This window comes from Uloborus diversus, chromosome 6 (assembly GCF_026930045.1).
Source record: "Uloborus diversus isolate 005 chromosome 6, Udiv.v.3.1, whole genome shotgun sequence".
In the NCBI taxonomy this organism is placed as follows: Eukaryota; Metazoa; Arthropoda; class Arachnida; order Araneae; family Uloboridae; genus Uloborus; species Uloborus diversus.
In genome coordinates this window covers 34,052,889-34,079,330 of record NC_072736.1, presented here as the reverse complement: position 1 = coordinate 34,079,330, position 26,442 = coordinate 34,052,889, and the positions used below count along the sequence as shown (strand labels likewise).

The following is a 26,442-nucleotide window of genomic DNA, read 5'->3' as shown; positions in this document are numbered from 1 at the left end:
AGATTTTTCTTTAAACAAATATATTTTTATAAAAAGTTTAAATGCGCGTGTAAAAAAATAGGGTTAGTTAGATACACTTTGTTGATACTAATGAAAAGACTGGGATCTAACTTGTGCTAAGTAAAATTAAACCATTTTCTGTTATATCTGTTTCAAGATTTTATTTTTAAATATGAGGCACTTAATTCATTAAAAACGAGCTCATGATACACAGTTCATCATGTTTCGATGGTAAAAGAAAACCTTATCATAATAAAGCGGAAGAAACAAAAAACATTTTTTATTTTGTATGTCTCTGTAAGTGAAAACAATCACATAAAGGTGTTCACATATGTAGTTATTGTACCTGCACATTTTGCCAAAGTAATTTCACATTTTTATACGTAATATGCACTTGGATACATTTTCGAATGTGTAATCAATAATGATTTCAACAATATAGTTAAATAACAGAAACTATGTGTCAGACTTTATTTGATTCAAAGCATGGGTTATTTTAACTTTGATGCAATGACATTTGAATTATCTATTAAAACATTATATTCCTCACGATTAAAGCAACCTAACTTATAAAAGACCACAAAGAGAGTTATTTTCATTAATGAACAATGTACGTGTCTCTCTTTGTTCACAAAATACTCATTTTCATAACCCTATATTCGTCCGATAACAATCATTAAAACAATTAAACGAAAATAAGACATGCAAATTAACTAATCGCTCAGTTAGCCTTAGTGAACTGATGTAGAAATTTTATGAAATAATGAAATTTCAGTTGCAAACACGTGAATGATACAAAAAAGACTTGGTAATATTTCCAGTCTCATTGAACGCATACTATCAATACTTCTTTTTAAACTGCCAAATAAGCTGAAGATTTTTTTTAAATTTAATTTCTGTTTAGCATTGTAATAAACAACACATTAGTGCTTTTCAAAAATTATATCACAAGTTTAAAAAATATATATTTAATGGCTTTTGAAACTATTGGATTATTTTCAGAACAATTAAAAATATTTTTAGCAATCTGATCCTGTCCGTAATGAGAAAAATTCTTCCAATATTTATATAGCTCAACTTTTGTCACGGTAAATTTAATGATAGCTTAATGAACGGTATAACTGATTTTTTTACGGCGTAGTCAGTCGTAACAGTACAATGACTTCACAGTTATAATAGTGGAGTGCTAATAGTGAAGTGAAAAATCCTAAAATGTACCAATAAAAAATGCATACAATATACTATAACAATAATTGAAAATCAGTTTAGAAATACAAATAGATCATAAAACAGCATCATAGATAAATGCAGCTGCAGAGAAAAGACCTGGAAAAGAAAGAAAGTGAATGAACTGCAGAAAGAAGTTTTAGCATGTTTAGGCTGCGCTTAATCGAAGAAAAGAAAGAAGGCTTTTCAAGTAAGTTGTATTATATGTAGTCTTCTTCACATACAAAACTCATTTTGTTAATATTTTCTCATGCTTTTATTGCGGTTTTAATTCATAGCAGCAAGTTCTGCTAATTTTGAAGCAGAAAAATAAGGCAAATTTGATATTTATCATTTGTATTTATTTTTAAGGTAGTAACAATTTACATATTTCATCAACATTATTTTTGATTCATTAAATTTAGAACAAATTGAAATAGTAAATTTTTAAGGATTTTGCGATTTCTTTAAAGTTGTTTCCAATAAAGTTCCCATAATAGACTGAACCATATAATATACGTTCCACAGGAAAGTGGCAGAGTTGCAAGATCAAAATTTGTATTTTCTTAAATAAATTTTCTTAATAAAAATTCGATCGTCTCCTGGTCTCCAAGGTCCAGAAATACGTAGTTCTGGTTACGGGTAGGCACCTTAAGTTAGTTCCTGATAAACCCGCAGCGTTTATCTCAAAATTTCTATTTGTTCCGTCTTCTTTCAATTTTAAACCGAAAAATAGCGTTATTTTAAAAGGAATAACTGTATAGTTTTGAATATAAAGGGTGTCCCAAAATTAACGCAAGATTTGCATTTGCCACCATTTTTTCCATAAATTGTTTTCAGCCATGAAAAAAGAACAATTTGACAGTTGAGAGTTTAGGGTTAGTAAAAGTGGGGTGTTATTGTACCATACAGCTAGAGAGAGTGAAACATTTCAATTACTGCATAAGGCATTTCCTGGTCGCGTACTCTCTCATTTCGGTCATCAGAATTGGCACCCTAGATCGTGTGATTTATTATTTTTAAATTTCTTCTTATGGGGTGATTTGAATTCAAAGGTCTATGTCAACAAGCCCACAACCACCCGTGCATTACCGTGTTGCGATACCAAGCGCCAATAACAGTAACTGCTTGACCAGCCTCATCTTTTATTATTTTTGAAACAATTGTTCAATAATGAAAGAGCGTTGTTGTATCGTATAACGCTCCATTTTTGATTACCCTAAACTCTCAGCTGTCAAATTGTTCTTTTTTCAGGGTTGCCAACCATTTATTGCAAAAATGGCGGCAAATTCAAATCTTGCGTTAATTTTAGGACACCCTTTAGTTCCGATTAATATCATGAAGAAAAAAAAATTTTTTTCAAAGTTTACTCCTTCGTATACAAGCTCGAAGCACCAAAATTAACTATAAAAGGCAAAGTTCATCATTTTCTATCGTTTGAGCAAGTTATAATTATCGGCTAAAAAGGCCTAGGACGATAATTTGATAAGTGAAATAATTTGAGGTATTTCAGCTGTTAAAAAAAAGTTTATCTGCACTTTTTTCATTACAATTTTGTATTCTGTAAATGATAAGTATACATAGGCTGAATAATTTGTTTTAGAAATAAAAGGATTTAATCTTCTAATGAATTTGAGTTACAAAATGCTGAATTTCGGATGGACCTCAATTTCTTTTTTGGTGAATTTCCCTGAAAAAGAAGCCTTTGGGCATTCTGCGCCAAAGAATCACAATATTGCGTCAAATGATAATTTTGTTTCTACTGATTTAATACTGTTTAATCTTTGCTTTTTGGAAAAGTATACACTCTAAATGCCTTTTTTTTTTTTTTTTTTTTTGGCAAATGGTAGCGAATTCAATTAACAATCGATCGATTTCGGTTGAAAATCGTTAGACAAAGGAAATCAGCTATATAACAAAAGAACAATGCGTTTTCAACGCACTTTAATTGTCATTACATTTAAAGCTGCATGAAAAAGTTGTCACGTGGAAGGAATGATCAAAAAAAAAATTTTCCTATGTTGGTGGCTTATGTTTTTCTCTTTGTTTATTCCTTTCTTTTAATTTTTCTTTTTGCGTTTAAAATCTGAGAAGGTGTGGGCGTAACAGCTAGTGTGAAATTAAAACAAAAAACGAGTAAAAAAAATAACACGTTCTTATGCGGCCCTAAAAGTCTTAACACTTTCTGGAATGATTAGAAGATATACTGCATCCATATTTATATTTTTCAATGCATTTTATTCATTCAGATAGAAGCTAGTCCTTGTTATTGTTTGTAGTACAGTCAAAATTTCAGTTGTAATCGTCAGTAATCTATATACCTGGATCTATGAAATTTTGCAGAAATTAGGTCTGTGATCTGCTAAATGTTAACAGTAATTCTATCAATATGGTTCAATAAACTAGATGTTTAACAAATCAGATCGCATTATAGGAATAGTAGTTAGATGAACAAAGTGCCGAACTTCCATTTTATTTTTTTCTCATAGTTTTTTTCCCTCAACAAAGAATGTACGTAGTTTTATTCATTAAAGAGAATTTAATTGAAATAAATTATTTGTTTAGCATAAATTAGCAGAGCTTACTTTCCAAACCACAACATAACACACAAATATTCACAGCACAGTACAAACTCTGGAATGAAATTCACAGATGATTTTTCCTCTATTTTGTAGCTGCGAGGAAAAAATGCTTACGAATTGTGCTACGAAACTACCTTTAATCAATAAGAAAATATATATGTATTAGTATTAGGGTGTTGGTGGTGAGGTTTTAACTTCTTAGTCATATGAAAGAGAAATTGCGAAAAATATTATTTGATAAAATTTATTAGAAACCTCATATAATCATTGCTCTGGAGGATTTAAATTAATGATACTAATAAAATGTTACGTTTAAGTTGCAAAAATTTTAGTTGTTGTAAACGTATTTCTATTTTATGAGTTGTAAATACATAATGGGAAATGTTCAAGGTAAATTAATTAAAAAATAAAAAATGTATTTTCATGCGCAAAAAGGTTAATTTAAAAATATATCATAAATGCTATGTATTTTAGAATTTCCTTTCATAAAAGACAGTTAATAATCATGCAATTAAGAAATTATCATAAATGCAGGAATTAAAATAGTTACTCGTTCTGAAGGAAAAAAACTGTAATAAGAAAAATAATTTTTCAAAATGTTTTATGAAGTTAAGCTCATTAGTAAACACTCCTTCTTATAACACTGAAAATATTACTACGTAATAGGCAAGCACAAATATCAATCCAAGAATCAAACACACAACTTCAGAAAACGACGGAACATTTTCACCAGATTCAAATTAATGTTAGTGCAAATCTTCCTTCATTCGGCCAGATCCTTATTTCTCAGATTTAACTTTACTATCGTTTTCAACTTGATCTCAAGACGAATTTTAAATCTGATTGGTAACTCGGATGGAATTTTGCTTACTTGTTAAAAGTAGACATTGAAAAAAGTATCACCGGTGCTACAATCGTCCTGATAGTTAGCTTTCTTATTTGCACACAGACGTTTTTAGAGTTTCTTTTATTACGTTTTGCATACCGTGATAAAGGTTAATTATTTGTTAATACGCAATGGAAAGCTAACCGAATTGTTTTTTTTTTTTTTTTTTTTTTTTTAAGGAATAATCCTTTTCACGTTAAATAAGTGACATAAAGTTAAACTTAGTATCTTAAGGCTAACCTCTAAAAACAAAATGATCCGTTTAACCATTAATTGCCTAATTTTCTAAAAAGGTTTTGAAAATGTTATGTGACTTTTATTTCTTGTTAAAGTCATGGGGAGAATGCTTAAAACATCATTTTGATGTCGTAGTTGACATTTTTGAAATTTTTTTAAACAACATTTGACTTCGTCGTTAGGAACCAAATATCCTAAATTATTGATGAACGTATTAAAAATAACTTACTCCTCAAGTTGTAAATAATTTAACTTCTCACAGAATAAAAAAACAAGCGGCCTCTCAAGCGTTCAAAACTAAACAAAACATATATGCATCAAATGCTGGAAGCATAAGTATTTTTTTATTCTCCATCAAAAAATCTTCTTCAAAAATGGTTCATTAGCACCTCCAGTATGTAGTTTATTGGTAATTGCAACAAGAGTTTCAATTTTGCTCTCAAAGCATCTAAAAAAATTAAATTAGGTATTGACAAATATAAACATGCGATATTTAAGATTGAATGCTTTTATAAATTTGTAATTTTTATATTTGCTGTTTTTGAACGTTTTATGTAAGATTTTAAAATGGTTCTTTGTTTTTAATTTTTTCTCTGAAATATTGGAGGTAAAATATCTTTTTACGTTTATAAAAATGTTCCACCGTTTTATCAAACATTAATACATAGAATGAAACAGCTCTTTCAATTAAAAGTTAAGAATTTTAAAAGCAAAAACCCACTTCAACTCTAGAAATTAATAAACTGAAAAAGAAAAGCTTTATTTATTTTACTCTGTTTAACTCGTTCTGTAAACAATCTGCGGATTATAAAACGACTAGTTGTAATTTAAACTTTATATTTCAGGATGTAACACCAGCAGTATTAATTTAATACACTAAAGTTCAATCTTTTGCAAAATAAAAAAATGACTTGTTTCCTGAAATAAGATCATTTTATCTGACTTAACTAAATTAAATTAATTTCAATTCTGATGATGGTTTTGTTAAAAATCATTGTCAAGTTTATTTCGCTCAAAAATAACTATAAGAAAGAAAAAGGTTTTATCTTAACAGATCCACTCTTGCAACTCTTTCAAGTAACTTTCATGAGTCTGTTAATGAATGAATTTTTGAATTAATGAAGAAATTCGGGCGTCAAACTGCAACACAATTAGGCTATCAAATCACAGATCAGCAAAATGAACTGAATAAAAATCTTGGGATTCCTTTTTTCTTATATGAACGCAGCCAAATCTTCAATTAAAAAAAAGGGGAAAAGGTTTATAAAAGCAAAAGTGATCTATTTAAAAATATTTATGAAGCTTTTGGCATTCATTGCTATTAGTCAGACGGAAAAAAATTTTGGATGGTTTTGCGGAATTAAATTGATTTTTCACTCTTCTGAAGTAAATGAAAGCAGAACAAATAGAATGAGGCTGTTACATTCCTGAATATTTAAGAGCGTAAAATATACCAGCAGATTGTAATTAACTAGTTAAACAAAGTTGCTGCTTGAAAAGCAATAAGGCGCTGCAAGCTAGACGTGTAGTCCTTCGAAAAATAATCAACCAACATTAAATATCAGCTTTAATGTATCACTATATGTACATTATATTGCATTAAGAAATAGCATTTACAATACCAGAGACTAATGCAATTTATTGTACAGCACTGAATTTCGAAACAAATTTAGTACGCATAAAGCGAAGTATTCTTTTCGTCACAAACTAGTAGCTACAATTGAATAGTTTTGAACAAAATACTGAAACTCTTGTTTTTATGCATTTATTGAAACGTTTTTCAGAGACTTCAGGATGCTATGGTATCAATTAATACCATTTACCTATCTAGCATTCCCTCCACAAATCAGTATTAAATTAGCTTCAAAAATCAGAGTTTACACCTGAAGAGAGCAAGTCCAACCATTGGCTTAGCAAAGCCTAAGGCAAAGACGCCAAGTCATGCAACTTAACAATGACGAACGGTTGACATGTTTTGCGTAAAACTAGCGAAAGAAAACTGATTTCTCCCAATGCTTGACTTTAAAATGTATCCCATGACTTGGGATTTATGCTTCACGAATGAAAGTTTTCTCTCCCTCTGTTTTATCTCTTCTCAATGGTCCACACATTCTTAAGCCAGGCCCCATTTTGTAATGACTCTTCCACCAGTAATCGCATAAAACTGTCCTCTACCTCTTGAATACTTTCTGGTATACTCATCATAGAACAAATTAAAAAATTGGGTGTGGCTTAAGAATGTGAATTCTGGTTTTTTAAACCAATTTAATACTGATTTAGGGGTGAATACTTGGTAAGTAAATGTTTGTAGTTGATGTCATAGCTCCCTGAAATCTTCGAGAAATGTTCAATAAAAAGGTACACCATAAAAGTATTCAAATGTAGCAACTAAATTGAGACGCAAGAGCTACTGCAACAAAAAGTGCGTGTGGATTCTTTGTGAAAATCGTAAAATTTATTTTCCTTTTTGCTTGATTATTTTAGAAGGCACTACACTTGCGTGAAGAGCAAGGAGATAACCGCGAAGTATAGTCCAGACTTTTAGTAAAGATTTAGAAATTTTTGGCAAGTGGAAGCGACAGAGAAAAGAGATTGAGGAGGAAAGAATCGAATTTCAAAGCATTGTGCTAGATTGTGATTTTTAATCCATCCTCCAACCTCAGAGTCTCTGACGACCTTTTGTAGCGTGGGCCAATCTGGAATCAACTCTGCTAAAGATGGCCGACGACTGTCACGTGATCCCCTGCGTTCGCCATTCTACAATACAACACAGTTGCACAATGTTAGGGGAGTTAAATCTCTACACGCAACGCAAAACAGAAGTACATCTACATGTAATGTAGCACCACAGACATTTAACAACATTTCATTGGATAATATTTTTTTAATAAAATAGTGTTTGAAACTTTAGCACTATCTTTTTATTTGCATTCATGCGTATGAATGTGTAAAAACTTTGGTAAAATAACCATATTTTGCTGACATATTTTTTCGGATGGGGGCCAAGTAAAGTATTGTAAGAAATATCCTAATTTTAATTTAAAAATTTTTGAATCTTTATTTACAACACTAAGTGGTTTCAAACTTATTTTTGGAGGTGTCAGTCTCTTTCGCCTCACCCTTTGAATATGTGCTTGACTGCTAATGTGTTTTTTTATAAATAGCATGACCATGATACGTCAGTGAATTTTTGAAAACCGAAATGCTTTTCACAGTAGTGTATTGGAGCGGGAGAGGTTATGAAATTTATTAAGCGTTTAAAACTGTTTTTCTGTTTCGCAATTGGACATTCACAGAAAAGTGAACCTTATTAGAGGAATTTTGTAGCATTAATAAAAAAAGAAAACCTTTTTATGAAACATGCGTTCTTTTTTTTTTTTTTTTTTAGTTTTTATGTTGCGGCCATGTAATATGTCTTTCACGTGTATATAACCTGATGAAAGAGACAGGACTAGGTACGGCTGTTTTAATCGCCATCTTTTTGTCTTTTTCCCTTAGAGCTGACAATCTGCATTTAAAAGCCATGCAACGGTAAAATATTAGCTAGTCTTGAATACAATTTTGAAACATGAATACCGAGGTAATAAACTAATTTTTCTTTTTTTTTTCTCTCTTTTCTATCATTTTTTTTTCTTTTTTGAGAATTTTTAACAAAATATTGATTAGCCCTTTAAATTGGAATAAAGATAAAATAAATGAATGAAATGGAGGAAACATTTTCTAGATACATTTTTACTTCCTTTTACAAAAAAGGAAGTACTGTATTCGCGAAAAAAAAAATTCACTCAAAAATCGACCTTAATATTTCAATTTTACTCACCCCTACTGAATATTGAGTTTTTTTTTTTCGACTCGACCACACGTGGACAAGTACCTAAGAACGTATAGACACGCGAAATATCCATAATGACGATTCCCGAGTTAATTACAACGAATTTTTTCGTGACGTCTGCATGTAAGTATGTATGTATGTGTGTATATGCGGATCGCATTACTCAAGAACGGTAAGTCTTAGAAAATTGAAATTTGGTACGTAGACTCCTAGTGGGGTCTCGTTGTGCACCTCCCTCTTTAGGTTGCATTCGGGTGTTTCTAAAGGGGTCTTTTGCCCCTTTTGGGTGGAAAATCATTGTTAATTTCGATGTAAACTCAAGTGGTGTTATAATTTGGCGAACACTTGGCGATATATCGTCAGTGTTTTGGTCGCCAAATTTTGTCGTCAACTTGGCAACAAATTTGGTAGATTTTTTTTTTTTTTTTTTTTTATCTGTTTCAATTTGGCCTCTGTTGGTGATATTTAGAGAGTAAACTATTGACTCACATTAAAATTGCCAGTAATGCGGAATTGGCATTAAATTGGAGTAAAAGGAAGTCATGTGATGCACACATCAGCTCGTTAAACAATATCTTTGGAAAATTTGCATGTAGCTTAGTGGGTTTCTAAAACGCCGATGGCAATTTTGAATAGTTTTGAAAGGGAGCCTTTTAAGTACAATGAATAACAGCTGAGATGAATGTTACGGGACCATTAACACTCCCTAAAAGCCCACTGTAGGAAACATTTTAAATACCTTATAAAATAAAATATCTGTGGTGCTACAATTAATAGTATATTAGTGTTTTAAAACACCAACTACGCTAAGTATATTCAACTCAACAAAAAGTGTTTATATCATTAGTGCTAAAACATATTCACAAACTATAACTACTAATACTCAGAGCTGAATATACACTCACATAAAACTGAAATTAATAATCTAAACTACAATACGAACATTTTCTAAAACTTTGTTTATAAATTTAACAAGCTTAAATCAATCTAAATTTGAAGGAAGAATTCTTCAGGTTTCATAAAGCATGAAATATAACTTGTCAGAGCTGTGAGGAGTTAGATTTACTTTGACTTGCTTCACATAAGTTCTGATCCAAAAAAAAAAAAAATAAATAAATATTTGAAACACATTCATTATTATACGTAACTAACATACAGTGTGATTACGTTTGCTATGGAATTGGCAAGGGACCAGTTCTGCCGAATCTATTTTACAATACATTTTATCACTTGTATTTGATGAAATGATTGAGACGAAACAGCAATCAATATGTGTTTTTTTTTTTTTTTTTTTTTTTTTCATCTACTAAAGCGTATAAGACGCCCCAATTGAAATCAAAATACTCAATTTATGAAACCTATTTTTAAAAGGACAGAATATTAGATTTAATTTTCAAGATGTGAAGAATTCTTCTTTCATTATAAATCACATGACAATATTTTGTACCCATGCAAGCATTAGTAAAGGGTCAAAAAACTATTTGAACAAAAATATCAAAAATATTTAAAACAGTACAAAATATGATGTTCAAAAATTGACTTTGAAATCAAAAACTTTGTGAAACTCCTGAAAAGCCAGAGAAAAAGTAGTTTATACATATTTAAAAATTCATTTGCATAAGTAGTTGAAAAAAAAAAACAGTGATTCATATCCGATGTAAAAAAACCAGAATCCAACATTGATGAAAACCTGAAAGTGTAAAAAAGTCTCACATTTAGTAAGTTCCTTCGAGGAATTCACTACGTCGTACATTGCAAAAAGAATCTGTACGGAAAATTATTAATGTATGTTTCAGTGAATGTAATATTTGTCACTATTCTGGAGTTTAAATGAAATGTGGTTTGAGTTACAGTGTTTATTTGAATTATACATGATTAGAAATATTTTCAGCTATTCTGTTTTATCTGTACAAGAACATACCTCTTTTCCATCTTCCTTTTATGTGTTTTACATTCAAAATAGGACTATTTTTAAGCATGTGCTTTATTGATAATTCATAGAGTTTGTTTTTAGTGCAATTATTTTTAGCATAATGAGTAAGATTAATGCAGAAATAAAAAAAGCTAAACTGCAGCATGGAAAAAAAATCACGAAAGTGAAAAGCAAAGATGAACCAACAAAATATAACACTTTACAAAACAAGTTGCTCCAACAGTGCCACTGTTCACCAGTTTACCAAAGAATGAATTAACTGGAACAAAATTATCAAGAATTCTCACATCAATTTCCTGCTTCATTAAAGTATTGGTGCAAAAGTTAACAAAGTGTACTCGATGTAGATTAACATCCTAGAAAATAGATACTTAATTTTGTTTTGAATATAAATGATTTTTGTAGTTAATATGTATTTTTAGTAAAATAGAAGGTTTTGTTTATTTTTTGAGATCAAAACTGAAAAAAAAAAAAAAAAAAATCTAAAAAACTACGCAAAACAAGTAGCTAAAAATGGTTTTTCAGCAAAAGATTTGATCAAACTAAAAGGTTCAAAAATCTAATTATCTATCAAAGAAAAATGTAAGCTTTTAATAAGCTGAGTATAAGACAAGCAAACACAAACAGGGACGAATAACACATAGAGCACAACACAAAGCAGGACACATAGTTTTTTGACAGGGGAGGAAACAAAAGGACAAAAAATTTTTGGATGGTCAAAAAGTGAAGTCCAGAAGTGACAGCTTTTGGGATGTGTGAGGCTGAGCATTAAACGAATGAAGTCAAGGGTCAAACCTCATCCAATCCGTAAAGGTCAACTTTCGCCAGCGTTGGCCAATCAGGGATGACATCTGCTAAAGATAATCTTCGTATCAACAGAGGGGGACTGTCCTCCTGCAGTCAATCAACATGTATGATTTGAAAATACATATTGCTACAGCACATAGCAATCACATGTCTAAATCTAAACACACAGACACAAAACACATAGTTGCCAGTTTCTAATTACAAATTAATTAAAGAACAAAACATATATACATATATTTAGTATTAGGTTTTATTCTTTTGTATATCGATCGTTCTAAAGTTTTGAGAGGCATAACATATGTTTTGATATAGAGTCGGTGGTGTTAGTTTAACTTAACTAGATATCTCCTAAACATATTACGATGCTTTGGATATAAATGCCTTTTATGCAGCTGGTTATCATCAAGATTAAAATTGTGGATTTATTCTTAGAAATCAGAAAAAGTGACATCTTTACAATCTTACGTCGAGGCCAGTCATTTCGAATTTTTCCGGGGGGGGGGGGGGAGTTACAGCAAAAGTTGTGCACTCAACGCTTATTATCAGAAATCAACAAAAATCACACCCACTATTATGGAAGAAGGAATATTCTCAATGCCAGAAGAGGGGATTGCAACTGACCCTCCTCTCTCCCGAATGTCGGGCTTACTTACTCTTGAGCATCACATGCTGTTTTTTTTTATCATGATTGTCATAGTTAATGAGTCATCAGCACTATCCCCAGTTTGTAACACTTGCCGGATGTTTCAACAAATAAGAACCTTCGAGACGGAAAATATTTTCAACTTAATCTTTATGTGACCAATCACGTACTCACTGAATATTATTTGTTATGATATTCGAGTTACCAAAAGAATATTTTTGACAGCAAAATGAGTATGTAGACATTGAAAGTTATTGCTGCAATTTCTGGGAAAGTAATAGAAGAGCTTTATTTAGCAATAGGGCTACATATTATTGCTATAGACGGGAATCTAACATTAACTTATTATTTTATTTGGTTAAATTAGATAAGAAATTCAAAAACTAAACATTGCAATGAGGATAATTTATTGTCAATGATAATTCATTTCAGCTAATTTATTTTTAGGGATTGGGGGTTTCTATGAGTTTTTATGTAATTCAACCACTTGAAAAATGAAATGATGTCTTAGTTTTGAAGAGCAAGTTACAGATATAAAAAACTTAAAGCTTATTGGGAGCACAGTTGCTAATAAAATTCACATATTTTGAAGTAGCAAGTTTTTAGTGGAAGAAAATGAAACCCAAATGGTCAATTTTCTTTGCAAACATGTGCTTAATAGTTTAAATAAGTTCGCTTAGATTTAACACAAACGTAATCAATTACAATTTAAGACGATATGGGCTAGAAAGCATTTCTAAATATTATTTTGAATATCTGTTGTGCAATTTTTCCGGGTGAAAGTATTTAGATGTGAGTACAAAATAGCAGATAAACTGTTTAATTTCCTAAAAACACACAAAAAATATCTCCAATAACATTTTAGAAAGAATAAGTGCTAGAAATAGGTATTTATCAACGCGACTTGTGACTTTAAAAAGTTTTGGACCATTAATAAAAATAGTTGCAAAAATAAAAACATCTATATAAGTTTTAATTCAAATGGTCCGATTTAGTCTTTGCTTTAAAATTTAAATATACGAATCATATTCGTTATAACGCAATGTGAGAATTCATATGTTAGATAGAAAAAAAAAAGAGAATTTAAGATTATTTAAATAGGAATTAGTAGATAATAGATTCAAAATTGTTTACAATTCTAGTAAAAAATATTCTAACACCGAATGAAGAAACATTAGAAATTACTGGCAACTCAACATATACATGCAAAACACAAATGAATTTTTAAAGAAAATTATGACAGCAAAAATTAAAGCTTATTCATTGCAAACACGTTTTAATGTAAAAAGATCTAAAATGAAAAATTATTTTAATGTGATATGTTTCAAATTTCATATTCTGATAATTTATAGTCTTGAATTTGTCGAATTTCTTAAACTTTTAATTTTTCAAAGTGTAAATTTAAATACGTACCATTTTTGACATAAAGTTGATGTGGCTTGAAAAAGAATTGAAACATTTTTTTGAGACACATAATGAACAGAATAAATTACAGGCAAAAAGAAAATATCAAATTTATACTGTATAAAAAGAAAAAAAAAAAGATTAATTAAAAAAAGTAGAGCGGATCTTTCCTTTTTTAAGTCAAAAAATCTATTACGGGAATACTATCCTATTGCAATGGCTATAAACTTAGTAGATTCTAGAATTCCATTTCTAGAAATTATAAGATCTTCTGGAAAGTTGCAGATTTTGTGCAAAGCACAAGATTTGGATGTTTTTTTTTTTTTAACTACTAAGCCAGTAATAATTATAATTAAACACATAAGCAGATAAAACAATAGAAGTGATAAAACAATAAAATTCTTTAAGGTGCTCGATATCTTAATATACATTAAAAAGGATAATGGTAAATTAATAATTCGGACTTTGACTAAAATGAATCACTGTTGTGTGGTTTTTGGATTCAAGTTTATAATTAGCACAGAGTAATATATATTTATACCGATATGTACGTTAATGTTATCAAACATTGAAAGAGTTAATTCTTTTAAATGCTGCTTCGATCCCCTATAACAGCATTTAAAAGTTTCATTTTTTATTTAAACTCCTCTCCAGATATCTGATCCCTGAAAGGAGACTTTATAAAACCCTTAACTGCTAGTGATACCAGAGCCATGAAATTGACATTAAAGAAAATTAAGCAAAGCATTACTTTTTTATAAATTTATCAGCGAAAAAAGAAATGATTTTGTACTAAAAATATTTCCCGGCCTCTAATTTTTCACACAACATTCAAATGAAATCCTTGCCTCAATCATCTCACTTGAGATAACACTAAAGAATATTATTAGATAAATTTGAAAATTCTCATCATGTGTGTAATTTTAGTTAATCTCTTAATTAGTAATTCCGAACTTGCTCAACAATGGCTTTCATTAATATAAAAACATTATAATCATAAAGAGATTTTTTTTAATGCTTTTTCTAACGTGACCTAAAACTTAGCTGTTTAAAACTAAATATTTACATGCTGGAGTACAATAGAATTAATGTTTAACAGTTATTTTAGAGCTTTTGGCTTGTCCAATAAAGAGTGGTAACAACAAGAATTACAAAAGATAAGTATTTCTTAAATGAAGCACTCTAAATGTTTCCGTAATAGTGGGATACCTCTGAACAATTAGAACAAACCAAATGGTAACAATTTTCAGTAATTCGTCCACTGAAGTTATTGTTATCAACACCGGACATATTCATGTGTCAGGTGATCTCTAACTTCTTACGCGGAGTTAATTTAAAAGTTAAATTTTAGTTAATAAGGCGAATCACATTTCCAAGAATAAGATGCTTTTTAAATAATCATGAATCCAAAGATATGCTCAATATTAATGAAGAAACAATATCTCATTCTCAGTTCCTTAAGCTCTATAAATAATTAGTCTCAGTAATAGCTTACAAATTGGCAACATTCGGCAATAAATTAAAATTTTAAAACAGAAAAAAGGTTTATGAAACTATTGAACACCTCAGATAATTCATTGCTAGATTTAAAGATCTTGAGCCGCGTTGATTCAGAAGACGTCTTATTTTTTCTAATTTCCAGCTTTTTCAAAATAATTCGACTTGTTCCGAGTTTATGCGGTAATTTATATTTGATTTCTATAGATAAAATTAACTGAGAAATTGTAAAAATTCTGCAGCTGAGCAAAATATCTTTCTACCTTTGTTTCCCTTAAAGATGGTCGTCGTTCTTTTTCAGGCGGTTTCAGGTTATAATTTGGATCTTCCTGTTCTTCCTTCCATTTGGCATATTGTCTGAAGAAGTAATATAGCATTAAACATCGTTTAGTTCCAAAATATTTTTATGGAAAGAAAATTAGAAATACCTCAATATAATTATATAGGGAAGGGTGGCCCAAAGAGGGTAGGTTTTCAAAGAATGCTCGAAAATGGTAGTTTTTGGATTTATATCGGAACAATTTCGGTTTTATTTTCTAGCAGGGTATTTGAACTTCAAAATAAAAAGTGTGATTTTTGTATTATTTCAAACTCAAAATTTATTTATTATCAAACATTAAAAACACTTGAAAAACCCGCTTTGCCCTACAAGGGGGCCCAAAGCGGGTAAGCTTAACTAATTGTGATTTGGTACATTTGCCAATCAACTATGAAGTTATAAATGATTAAATTAATATACTAGCTACCTGCCATTATAAAAAATATATATCAAAAAAGTTATACTTATCCAATTTAAAGTTAGTGCATTTATAAAATATAAAGAAATACTTGATTAAATTAATAGACTAATTAATTGTCATCATAAAAAATAACTTTTTAAAGTTATACTTTTCAAATTGAAATAGAAAACCTAATTCAGCACATGTGTCAAGAAATTATAAATAAATACATAACTGAATCCTATACCCGCTTTGCCTGACCCGCTTTGCCCAAAAGCACGTTTTTTTATTTTAATTATTTTAACCTTAAATTAATAATTAGAAAAAAATGGAATGAGCATTGTAGTTTATAGGTGGATGGTGTCAGAACAACGTTCTATTATTGACAATCAAAAAATAAGCTGGTCTTTGACTAATCACAAGTTACAAAACTTCACTTTTGTTTTAGAAATGTATCATTTTTTTTTATTTTAAGCCTGGTTGCGCCATGCCGCTTCACTGCTGCTTTACTGGGATTGATTAAAAATTCTAGGATGTTCGGGTAAACACGACATACGTATGCATCACCGCTGACACCCCATGTGGGGGCATGCGAAGGCCTATCCGCTTTCGGCCACCCTCCCTTACACAGGGGGATAGTAGGAGAAATAATATTGTATACAAACCTTTTTTTCAACATTGCCCTAAAATCCATTCCACTTTCATCTGTAAAACAGACAAACGTAATGAGCTTAAAAGAAATAACAAAAAAGTATTTTTGTAAAAAAAAAAAAAACTGTATCTGCTGAAAACTACTCAACATGAGATAACAATAGTTACTTATAGTTACTTATATGCAAATCGTCTCATAATATGAAAGAAGGAATAAGTTTTAACGAAACATTCTTTATTGAAGAAAATAGACGATGCTTGCAGATTAGTGATTAACGAATAGGGTGGATTAAAAATGTCATTAAAAACAAATCTTCTTAGGAATAAAAAATTTTTTAAACATGTGTAGCGTGAGCAGTCAAAAAAAAAAAAGAAAAGAAAGTTGGTATGGATATAAAATCGGGAAGGCTGCGTTGCAGGGAGTTCCATGATTCTTCAAGCTAATAAATAGAGCATATATTGCTTGCAACGAATATTTCCTCCGTATACAAGCGATAAATAGATAAGTCATATTTTGCACATATTTGACAGCTGGTAGCATTTTTCCGATCTTAGAGATATGTCCAACCAGATGGTATCAAGTCAACAAGTGGAAAATGTTGACTTTTGTATATTCTGTTCAACAATAACTGATAGAGAAAGTAAATAAATCAACATGATAGAGCAATATAGCGTGACTCTGGCAAGTTGAGGCTGTTTACTTTTTTTGGGGGGTAATATGGAAAATTATTTGACTTAAACTGAGTTGGGTGACTTTTGTAATAGTTTTGAGAAAGTATTCCAACAGAAATCCACACCAATAACACTTCTTATTTCACTGAACTGTCCAAAAAGAAAAATAAAACTTTTTAACGTCATGCTATAAATTATTAGAGTCATACTATATTGCTGACTGCTTGGCACTTAACTGACAAGAAACAGCTCCAATCATACAAACAAACGCTTCTGGTTCCTTTCAAAGATGTCTTTGTCACGTTTCTTCTAAAATCGTATTTAAAATCTGGGTTTTTGATAAAAGAGCGGCGTGTCCCATTGAAATGGAAGAAATTGTCAAGTAACCGTCGAATAATAAGAACAAAATTGTCAATTCTGCAAAGAAACTGCTAAAGTACTAAACGTTGGCAATAAAACAGTAAGTTTTTTAGTTAACCTTCACTATTAACCATCGACAGATAATCTGTTGGCCATTTTCGATGAAAGTAGACATATGTGCAACTAGATGATTGAAAGCTTATCGTTGTGAAATGATTTCTTTATTAACACGCTTTTATAAGTTTCACCTGTATGTATGCATGTATGTATGTATGTATGTACATTGTAACGGTATCTGGCAACTCAAATTTTGCCCATTTCCTGCGGTCGGATTCTTTTCAAATTTAGCTCGCGACCTCAGACGACGCAATATTCTATAATCAAAAGTTAATTAATACTATTAATTATTAATTTATTCCAATTTTAATCAATATTTTGGCATAAATCCAACAATGTAAAGAAGAAATTTAAAAAAAAAATATTAAAAAATGCTCACAAAAATTATTTAAAAATATCCTTAAATTTTCTCCATTAGACAAAATTTGTTCCAATGTTCCAAGGTAATTAGAACATGAGTTATAATTGTTTTTAACTAATTTCATGCCAAAATTAAGGTGATCCTTTAATTGGCAATTCATAGTCGATCAGGCCATTGTTGAATAATACTTTTATTAAAATGTATCTCAAATTTTCAAAGTAATATAAATATGATACACATACATCGCACACATACTTTGATGACTGAGATGGGTTAGCTGGATTAGAGCATTACTCGACAAGCAATTTATCGGCGCAATTGAATGTTTTTAGAGATCGGCTGTTACATTTAAATGCTATTACATTGAAAAGAGTATAATTATTCTTTTTGCAGTTGGAGAGATTGCGTTTTGAAGGCTGCACGAGACCTTTAGTCGCTTTTTTTGGAAAAAACTCACGAATATTAAAGAATTTTTAATGAATATTTTTTTGTAAAACAAGTTGAACTAAATAGAAAAAAAAAGAAAAAGAAAAAAAAATATTTAAAAAAAAACACGGTTTTGGACTAAAATGAACTAAAAAGTAAAAAAATAGCCTTTGGATGATAAGTATATATATAAAGTAATCGACCAAACACTTAATTTTAATGTAATACAAAAAGGCGTGGGGGGCTTTTTATCAGTTGTCTTGAATTTCTTCCATTTGTTTTCCATGCAAAAATGTAAATAGACAGCAACCCACGGCTTTTTGTATTGCATAAAAGCTACAAGTGTTTGGTCAGTTACTTTATATACTTATCATCCAAAGATTATTTTTTACTTTTTAGTTCATTTTGCTACCAAAGCGTGCTTTTTTTAGTTTTTTAAACTATTATTTCATTTAGGTCATTTTTACCTAATAAAAGACATCAGTGCAACTGTAAAATTGATAGTCTGCTATTATGAAAATATTAACCCATCACAGAAAAAGAAAGATTAAATGTGGCTTACCGCTGACAAACAGACTAACTTCCTGTGTGTCTTCCCCGACTTCGTTGTAGGCCACAATTTTGTACTTTCCTTCATCCTTAGCTTGTGCTTTTCGTATACATAGAGCCACAGTATTGGAATTGCCATCAGTGAAAATTTTGTAACGGCCTCCTTCGAAGATTTCTGAGATACCTTTCCAAAAATGGAATTGTGGAGCTGGATTGCCTTCCACTTGGAATGATAGGTAAGCAGTAGCACCTAAAAAGCATTGCACCTAATTATAGCATTAACACATTTTTTTGTGAAAAAATAAATAAATCGATTATTACGCAACGACTTGAATTTTTATTAATTTTTTCCACTAAACAACAGTCAAATTAAAGTATTAATTCTATTTTGTGTGCTACATTGATAAAACAAGGTATCGTGTGCCTTTTTAGACTGTTTTTTGCTTTATGAAAATTGTACTGTCAATTGATTATCGAAGTACCAAAACCGTTTTTGACAGTTTTCCAGACGCATATGAGAAACTCTAATGATAAAACTTATTATGCTAGACCACTACTGAAAGGCTACGGTGAAACAAAAAAAAAAAAAAAAAAAAAACTCATTTGAAACAGTTGTATAGTTATATCGAGAAAAGAGTTAATGGTACGTTCAATTATTTTTGTAAAAATAAAGAATAATTATATAAATTTATGTTGGAAAAAGCGAAAAAAAGAAAAAAGAAAGTGCTTCCTGTTGTTGTTGTTGTTGCTTATTCCCCACGATCTAGTCTTTCTTTAATGTGCAAAAGTGTTGAAATTCAGTTTTTTTTCTGTTATACACTTCCCTTCTTCAATACAGTAGATCAGACGTTTTCTGTGAAGTTAGCGTTGTATAGAACACTGGTTACTGGGTAAACAGTATCCGAACTATAGACGACAGATTATACAGATTATATTGCTAAATATGATTTTGTATAGAACATTAACACTTGTATAATATTGCAACGAAATTTCAGTTTTCAATCAAATACAAAATTAATGCAAGGTTTAATATATAGTTCCTGATAGCACATCATTTCACTGAGGCGTCACTGCAAATTACAAAGGTCACAGCCACTAAGTGACAGAATTGTGACGCCTCACAGGAGTGACACACTTGTGACATGTTTCAAGTGCCATCATTTAGACATCTCGTGGCCGTCATGCTACGGGGTCCTTAAATGACGGTCACGTGACTTTCACATGAGGGTCCCAAATCAGTCATAGTGCTCTTAGTGGTTTGTTCCCGCTATTTGCAGCTTTTTAAATTTATCTACAGTGAAATTTGAAAAGAAAAAATTTAAAAAATCTAAGAAAAAAACAGTCAGACATGACGTGTATTTTTGAATCGAAAGTGGCACAAAGCAATCAATGCCAAACGTATAATACTACCTAACAACATGCAATAAAATAAAGTTGAATAAATGTGTTGAATAAACTTAGTGCATGAAAATTAAAAATATGAAATAACATCGCAAAATGCACAAAACTCGCAGGTTACTACATACACGTGTTTTGGAGTCACAATTAACCCCATTTTCAATGCAAGATAAGTGAACTTATAGATGAAACGTTTTTGGCTTTTCATCCATATCCTCAGTTATTTTGCATTGAACAGGGGGGTTATTGTAACCCGAAATACGTGTATGCAATAATCTGCAATTTTTGTGCATTTTTACAATACTATCATTTTCTTATAAATAAAATTTTCATCTCAATCATTAAAGGGTAGGTGTTTACACAGTGAAAGCTAAATTGTTACCTTCGACGGCGGAATAATTCTGCTGGAAATCAATGATGGAAGGAGCACACTTTTCACTGTCTGGAAGAGGTTTTAGCGGTGTGCAGGGTTTGTCAATCATTTCTTGAAGCTCAGATACACTAAAAATGCAAGCATAAATATTTCACTTCAAAAGCATAATGAAAAGTCACCCGCGAAATGATGCATCAATAAAACGATTATGTTTTAAAATTATTTACTGTGGTTTATGAAATAAAAACTTTTGAGACAATTGACTTTGACAATTGTAGGCGTCAAACGGATGAAAGAATAAACCATGATTGATTAAAAGATTAAAATTGTTAGGAGGTGTTACGGAAAGCTGAAAAAACTATTTAGTTTGATATATTTTCTTCTGTACTGCCACCATATTCGATAATTTATAGGTTTAAGCAGCTTGCTTGTAATCTTTCTCCGCTTACGCTAAAACGAAAGGGCTTATGAAGCGTGTGCATTTGTTTCTGGCACCTTATATTCTAGAAGAATGTTAGAAAAGTGACTTGTTTGTCATAAGTCTGTTTTTAGCCAGTTTCGCCCAACTTACGGCGCGTGGTCTTAATTTGATGGATACTTGATGACGAGTGTTTTTTCGTCAGTGGTGCCGAAACTATGAGTACGTCCCTCGACGCTGATGTTTGAAGTCTATTATTATGTTCAATGCCAAATCACTATGGCAAGCTACACGGTTTGAGCAGCCTGTTCAAATAGTAAAACTTTACTATCAAAATGAGTGTTCGGTTGTGCAAGCGTTGCGAGCCTTCCGCCCATTTTACGGCAGATTTGGTAGTCCTTCATAACCGTATATAGGACGACGCTAACCAACACGAGGTGCACCAGGTGACAGTGAATCCACAAAGAATTACTGTTTGGTGTGGTTTTGGGCCGGCGGTGCCACTGGTCCGTATTTTTTTGAAAAAGAAAATAATTACTCCATCACCGTCAACATTAAGAGGTGAACAACGATAACAACCGATTTCTTTTGGTACAAACTTAACGATATGGACAAAATAGATGACATGTGATTCCAGCAGGACGGTGCTACGTGTAACACAGTGAGCGCCACGATGCACATTATGTATGAACGATTTGAGGGAATGGTTTTATCTCTTGCAGAGGTGACATGAATTGGCTACAAAGATCGTGCCTTTTCACCTAGCTATACGTTTTCTTGTGATTATCATTGAAGTCACAAGAGCAAGCCTTAATTGATCGATGCCGTTAAAGCATTGAGCATTTGACTAGTCAGATCCCTTCCACCATGAAAATCCACGGTGGACTTTTTTAACAATGTTACATGCAATACAAGATGGCATACATGGGCTTTTTAAATTAAAAAAAAAGAAATTCGTTAACCTTGTGACACACTTTGTTTCAGTCCCTTTCAACATCTAGCCGCATTACACTTTAGTTTTTCATTATATAAATTAAAATTTAAATTTTGGCTCTTCTACAATTTACATTTATACATTAGCTGATGAGAAAAAAGGTTTGAAAATGAATATCGTCACGTAGGAGCTTTTGCAGAAAAATTTCAACAACTTCCCGTTAATACTACGCTGTTTTCGTTATCTGCAATACAATCTCTCAGTTTAAAAATGCTACAGTAATTTAGTGTTTTTCTTTCAATTCAGTCAAGTTTTTCCTTTTAATGTGCAATAAAGCATCAAAAATGCACATGACCCAACTCTTGGGTTTATGAAATAAACAGGAAGAAAGGTATTTTTTCCTTAAGTACTAACCAGGGAACAACACGACTTCAGTAATCATGGAAAAAGTTCAAAATGGTCGCATTCGAAAGAGCATATTTAGACATTTTTTTTGACCCATAAATTGTGGCGTCTCTTCCATAATTGCCCTCGTCTCTTCGTTTTCGAGACATAGGGGCTTAAAGTCTGCCGAAATCTCAAGAAAGGTCGCCAGATTTAAAGACTTGACAAGAAATTTAAAATACCGCGCAATTTCATCGACTGCATCTTGTAAGGCATCTCATTTCCATTTTGGGTCATCTGCAAAGCGTGTGAAAGATGTGTTAGAAAGATCCCTTACTTGTGCGTGTTAAATTAAAGGAATCACCGTCAAGCGTATGAAGTGAAAAGTAGTAAGCTTTATCCAGAGGACTAGAGGAACGACAACTTTACAATAAAATTAAATATAAATTGTATCATTTCATTCGTGATAATAATACATTTCAGAATTTTTCTGTATTTTAAGTGTATTTAACTTATTTATGTGTTAATTCTTATTAATGAAATATGTTGTAAGTACTTCTTAATAATCTGAAAGAATTAATATAATTAAGTACTAAAGTAGACTAGGTTGAGCTCATATCCAGATAATAAAACGAATGGTGTTTGATGTTGAAACAAAATGATCATGGATTATGTTATCAGTTCTTTTTTTAAGTGATAATTAATACATGAAGTTTTATCGTCTGACCACTGGGAGGAAAAATTTTTAATTTTTAATTTAAAACAGAAAAAAAGGTTCTAAAAAGAAAACAGCGAAAAAGAAATGTCAAAACCTGCGTTTCAAAATTATCGATATCGGAAATTACATCATGGATGGAGGGAAATAGTTATTTTTGTTCTTAAAAATTATTAATATAGTCGACGTTCGTTAAAACAACCTCTGACGTCCGAACAAAATCTGCAACTACAGCTAAAAGTGGGCATAACGTAAATGCACAGCATATTGCATGCAACACTGGAATAACTCTTACAAATTATGTTTCAATCAAACTAAAATCCACTTATTAATTTCCAGATTATTACAACCACAATACTCGGACATGATACTATATGCTTGGTGTAATTCTGGATTATTGAAAACTCAGCCACCTTCATTTTGAACAACTTCGCAATTTTACCCTTCGGGGGGTGTTTGACGGTTGAAATGTCTGTACACGGCTTAAATTCATGACACATGCTTCTAGTGCTACAATTTTCTATCTTTTAATCATTATTTTGTTCAGTGTCATATTTATCAGGGTCAGTAGCATATTTTCGCCCTTTCGACAGGCTTCTTTCATTTTTATTTTACTGTATCTCTTATTTGTATTTAATATTAATCTACTAATCAAAATTTCTGAATTAGAATTTTTTTTAAATTTATAATGCCTTAAGTGTAAAAATCAACTTATTATTTCATTTTTATTTTACTTTCAGCTCTTGTCTGTATTTAGATTAATCTGTTGATTAAAATTTCTGAATTAGAGGTTTTTTAAATAATTTATATTTAATTGCCTAAAGTAATCAAATTAGCTTTGCACAGAATCTGGAAAGAAATACTCATAACTAATACTTGAAAGAACTATAATAAGAAATACTTAAAATATATTACTTTAATGATATTGTAATTAACACTTAAAGTACTTAAAATCTATGAAAATGCAAAAATATATTTTTATCTGGCCCGTCTCTTCGAAATTTTACTGGGAAAAAGATCAATTCTACCGTGGGAAGTTAAAACGCAGTATCTACAGAAATGAATTTTTGAGATATTTGAAGAAAAGCGTTTTGGATTCCAAAATGGGAAACGTTTGAATATGACGTTCTTTTCGTGCTTAATTTTCAGCGGGAAAACAAATAAGCAATTTTGTACACTAAAGCTAAGGCAGAGGTGTCGTCCCCCCTCTAAGGGCAAGGGCAACCCCCCCTAAATATCACGGAGACCCCTTCAAAAACAAGAGACCCCTCCCAAAAATGGAAAAAAAATTCCTCAAAACACCCCCCTCCCTAAAAATTTCAATGGCACAGTCCTGCCCTACGCCCCCCCCCCCAAGTGCGCACCCCTGGCTAAAATACAGAACGTGGAAAAAAATCAAAAAGAAAAAATTTCTGATACTACGCTTTTCTTTCCCACGGCAGAATTATACAAAATGCTTCTCATGCTGAAAAGCAACAGAGAAAACACACACAAACACATAGCTAGAGTTGGAAACAATGTGTCTGGGAACTCACCTAGAGATTTAGGGCACTCGAAAGAAAAAAATGTGGTTTCAAATCATTTAACATTATATTTGCATTCTTTTTACAAAAAAAAAATGGTGACATCGTTTCCTCGCGCGCGTCCCTCTTCCCTACGATACAACACTTTTGCTACATGTAAATACATTTTTGTTTAAAAAGCCGGAGGATGAACCTTAGCCCCTTAAATCACTCTCCCTCCCCCCCCCCCCGACTGTGGTGGTCCTGCTTTTATCATTAATAATAAGATAAAACTTAAGCTTAATCTTGATTTAAAGTTGTTTCTCTGGAAAAACTTTCCACTTTCTAAGCTTGATAGTGGTTCTTTACTTTGACGCACACATGTAAAGCAGTTGTGCTTATTACCTCCAAGATCTATAATGCTACCCCCCATACACACACTAATACCTTGAAGACCCCACAAAAACAAATGCCCCCCCCCCCCAGATGAGAAAAAAATATACCTGAATATAATCCCCTAAAAACTTTAATGGCGAGCCTCTCTCCCTGGTAAACACCCATGAGTAAATAATTAAATTAAAACATCTTTCATGAGCTTTGGTGAAGGCGAAAAATGGCCATGAGATGTCTTGTCATATGCAGATATTGAATTCGCGCCATACCTACCACTTTTGAACAAAACTCTCTAAATTTGACGCCTTAACTTAAAATTCCGGCAAACTTTAAGACCTCATATTTCGATTACAGGGTCGCGAGGGGCACGTAATTTTTGTGCCATAAACACGTTTTACGGTGCTCTTTCAAATGTTACCAATTTTGATTTTTTTCGAATTTCCTTGATCATGTGGTTTCCTGGTAAGCATCCACTAGGTTTCTCAATAAAATTTTATTAAATTAAACATTACCTTACTCTTCTAACATCAATACTTTTTCTTCGTTTTTGCGTCTGGACTTCTAACATTTCACCAGGTCGTAATTTTTTCGTTTTACCAGTTTCGTCAACAACAAGACCTTTCTATTTTCAAAAGAGGAATAAAGTGTTGAATTAGTTTGACACATTTATACTTTATATAAAAGTGATAGAGGAAAGTAGTCCAAATGGAACGACAGCCCTAAGTAGATTAATTGTAATTTTTCGAAATTTATGATAGATGACCTTCATTTATATTTTTTCAGCAATTGATGGTGGTTTAGAAGCTTCAGATACTTTTTGTGAATATTTGCAATTGAACTCAGCTAATGAAACTTTCTTTTTGTTAAAATAAAATTGAAATTAACCGGCAAAAACAAAAATAAATTCTACTATGGATTATGTATTTTCAGAGGAAATAGATACTTATTAAGTATGCCCTAATATTTGTTTTTTTTTACTCTACTTTCCCAGTAACAGTCAGAGAAAGAGGAGAAAAAAACATGAAAAAAGGCTTAATGCATCTTAAAAATATCGAGGAAAAAAAACATGTCAAAATTAAGTAAATAATTAAATAAATATCGAAAAATTCAAAATTGGAAAGAATGGTAGTGAGATGGGGGAAAATGTCTATCTGTCTGTCAGCCTGTCGGTCTGTAACCAATAACTATTTAAAGAATAGTCCAACTCAAACGTTTTTTTTTTTTAATTTCTCGGTGAGGACACTTTATTCCCATATTAAATTTTTGGATTGGAAAAAAAATCCGAACTTATATGTTGCGTGTTAGACTTTTCAATGAATTTTTTCACTTATATGTGTCTCGCTCACTTATGCGTCTCTTTCTGTTGGTCACTTTGGCCGGCACATCAGTGAGTGTTCATTGTAGTTTTAGAAATTCTGGATTAAACTGGTTTTGACACTGTAC

The 26,442-nt window shown here is 31.3% G+C and overlaps 1 protein-coding gene across 1 annotated transcript in view; it reads right to left on the bottom strand.

Moving 5' to 3' along the window:
• LOC129224536 (twitchin-like) overlaps positions 1 to 26,442 on the bottom strand; it is a 380,173-nt gene that overhangs the window by 195,985 nt on the left and 157,746 nt on the right. Inside the window, 5 exon segments of the mRNA XM_054859008.1 lie at positions 15,291 to 15,384; positions 16,412 to 16,451; positions 18,896 to 19,132; positions 20,663 to 20,781; positions 25,512 to 25,621. Of these exon segments, the coding sequence (XP_054714983.1) occupies positions 15,291 to 15,384; positions 16,412 to 16,451; positions 18,896 to 19,132; positions 20,663 to 20,781; positions 25,512 to 25,621 (600 nt within the window).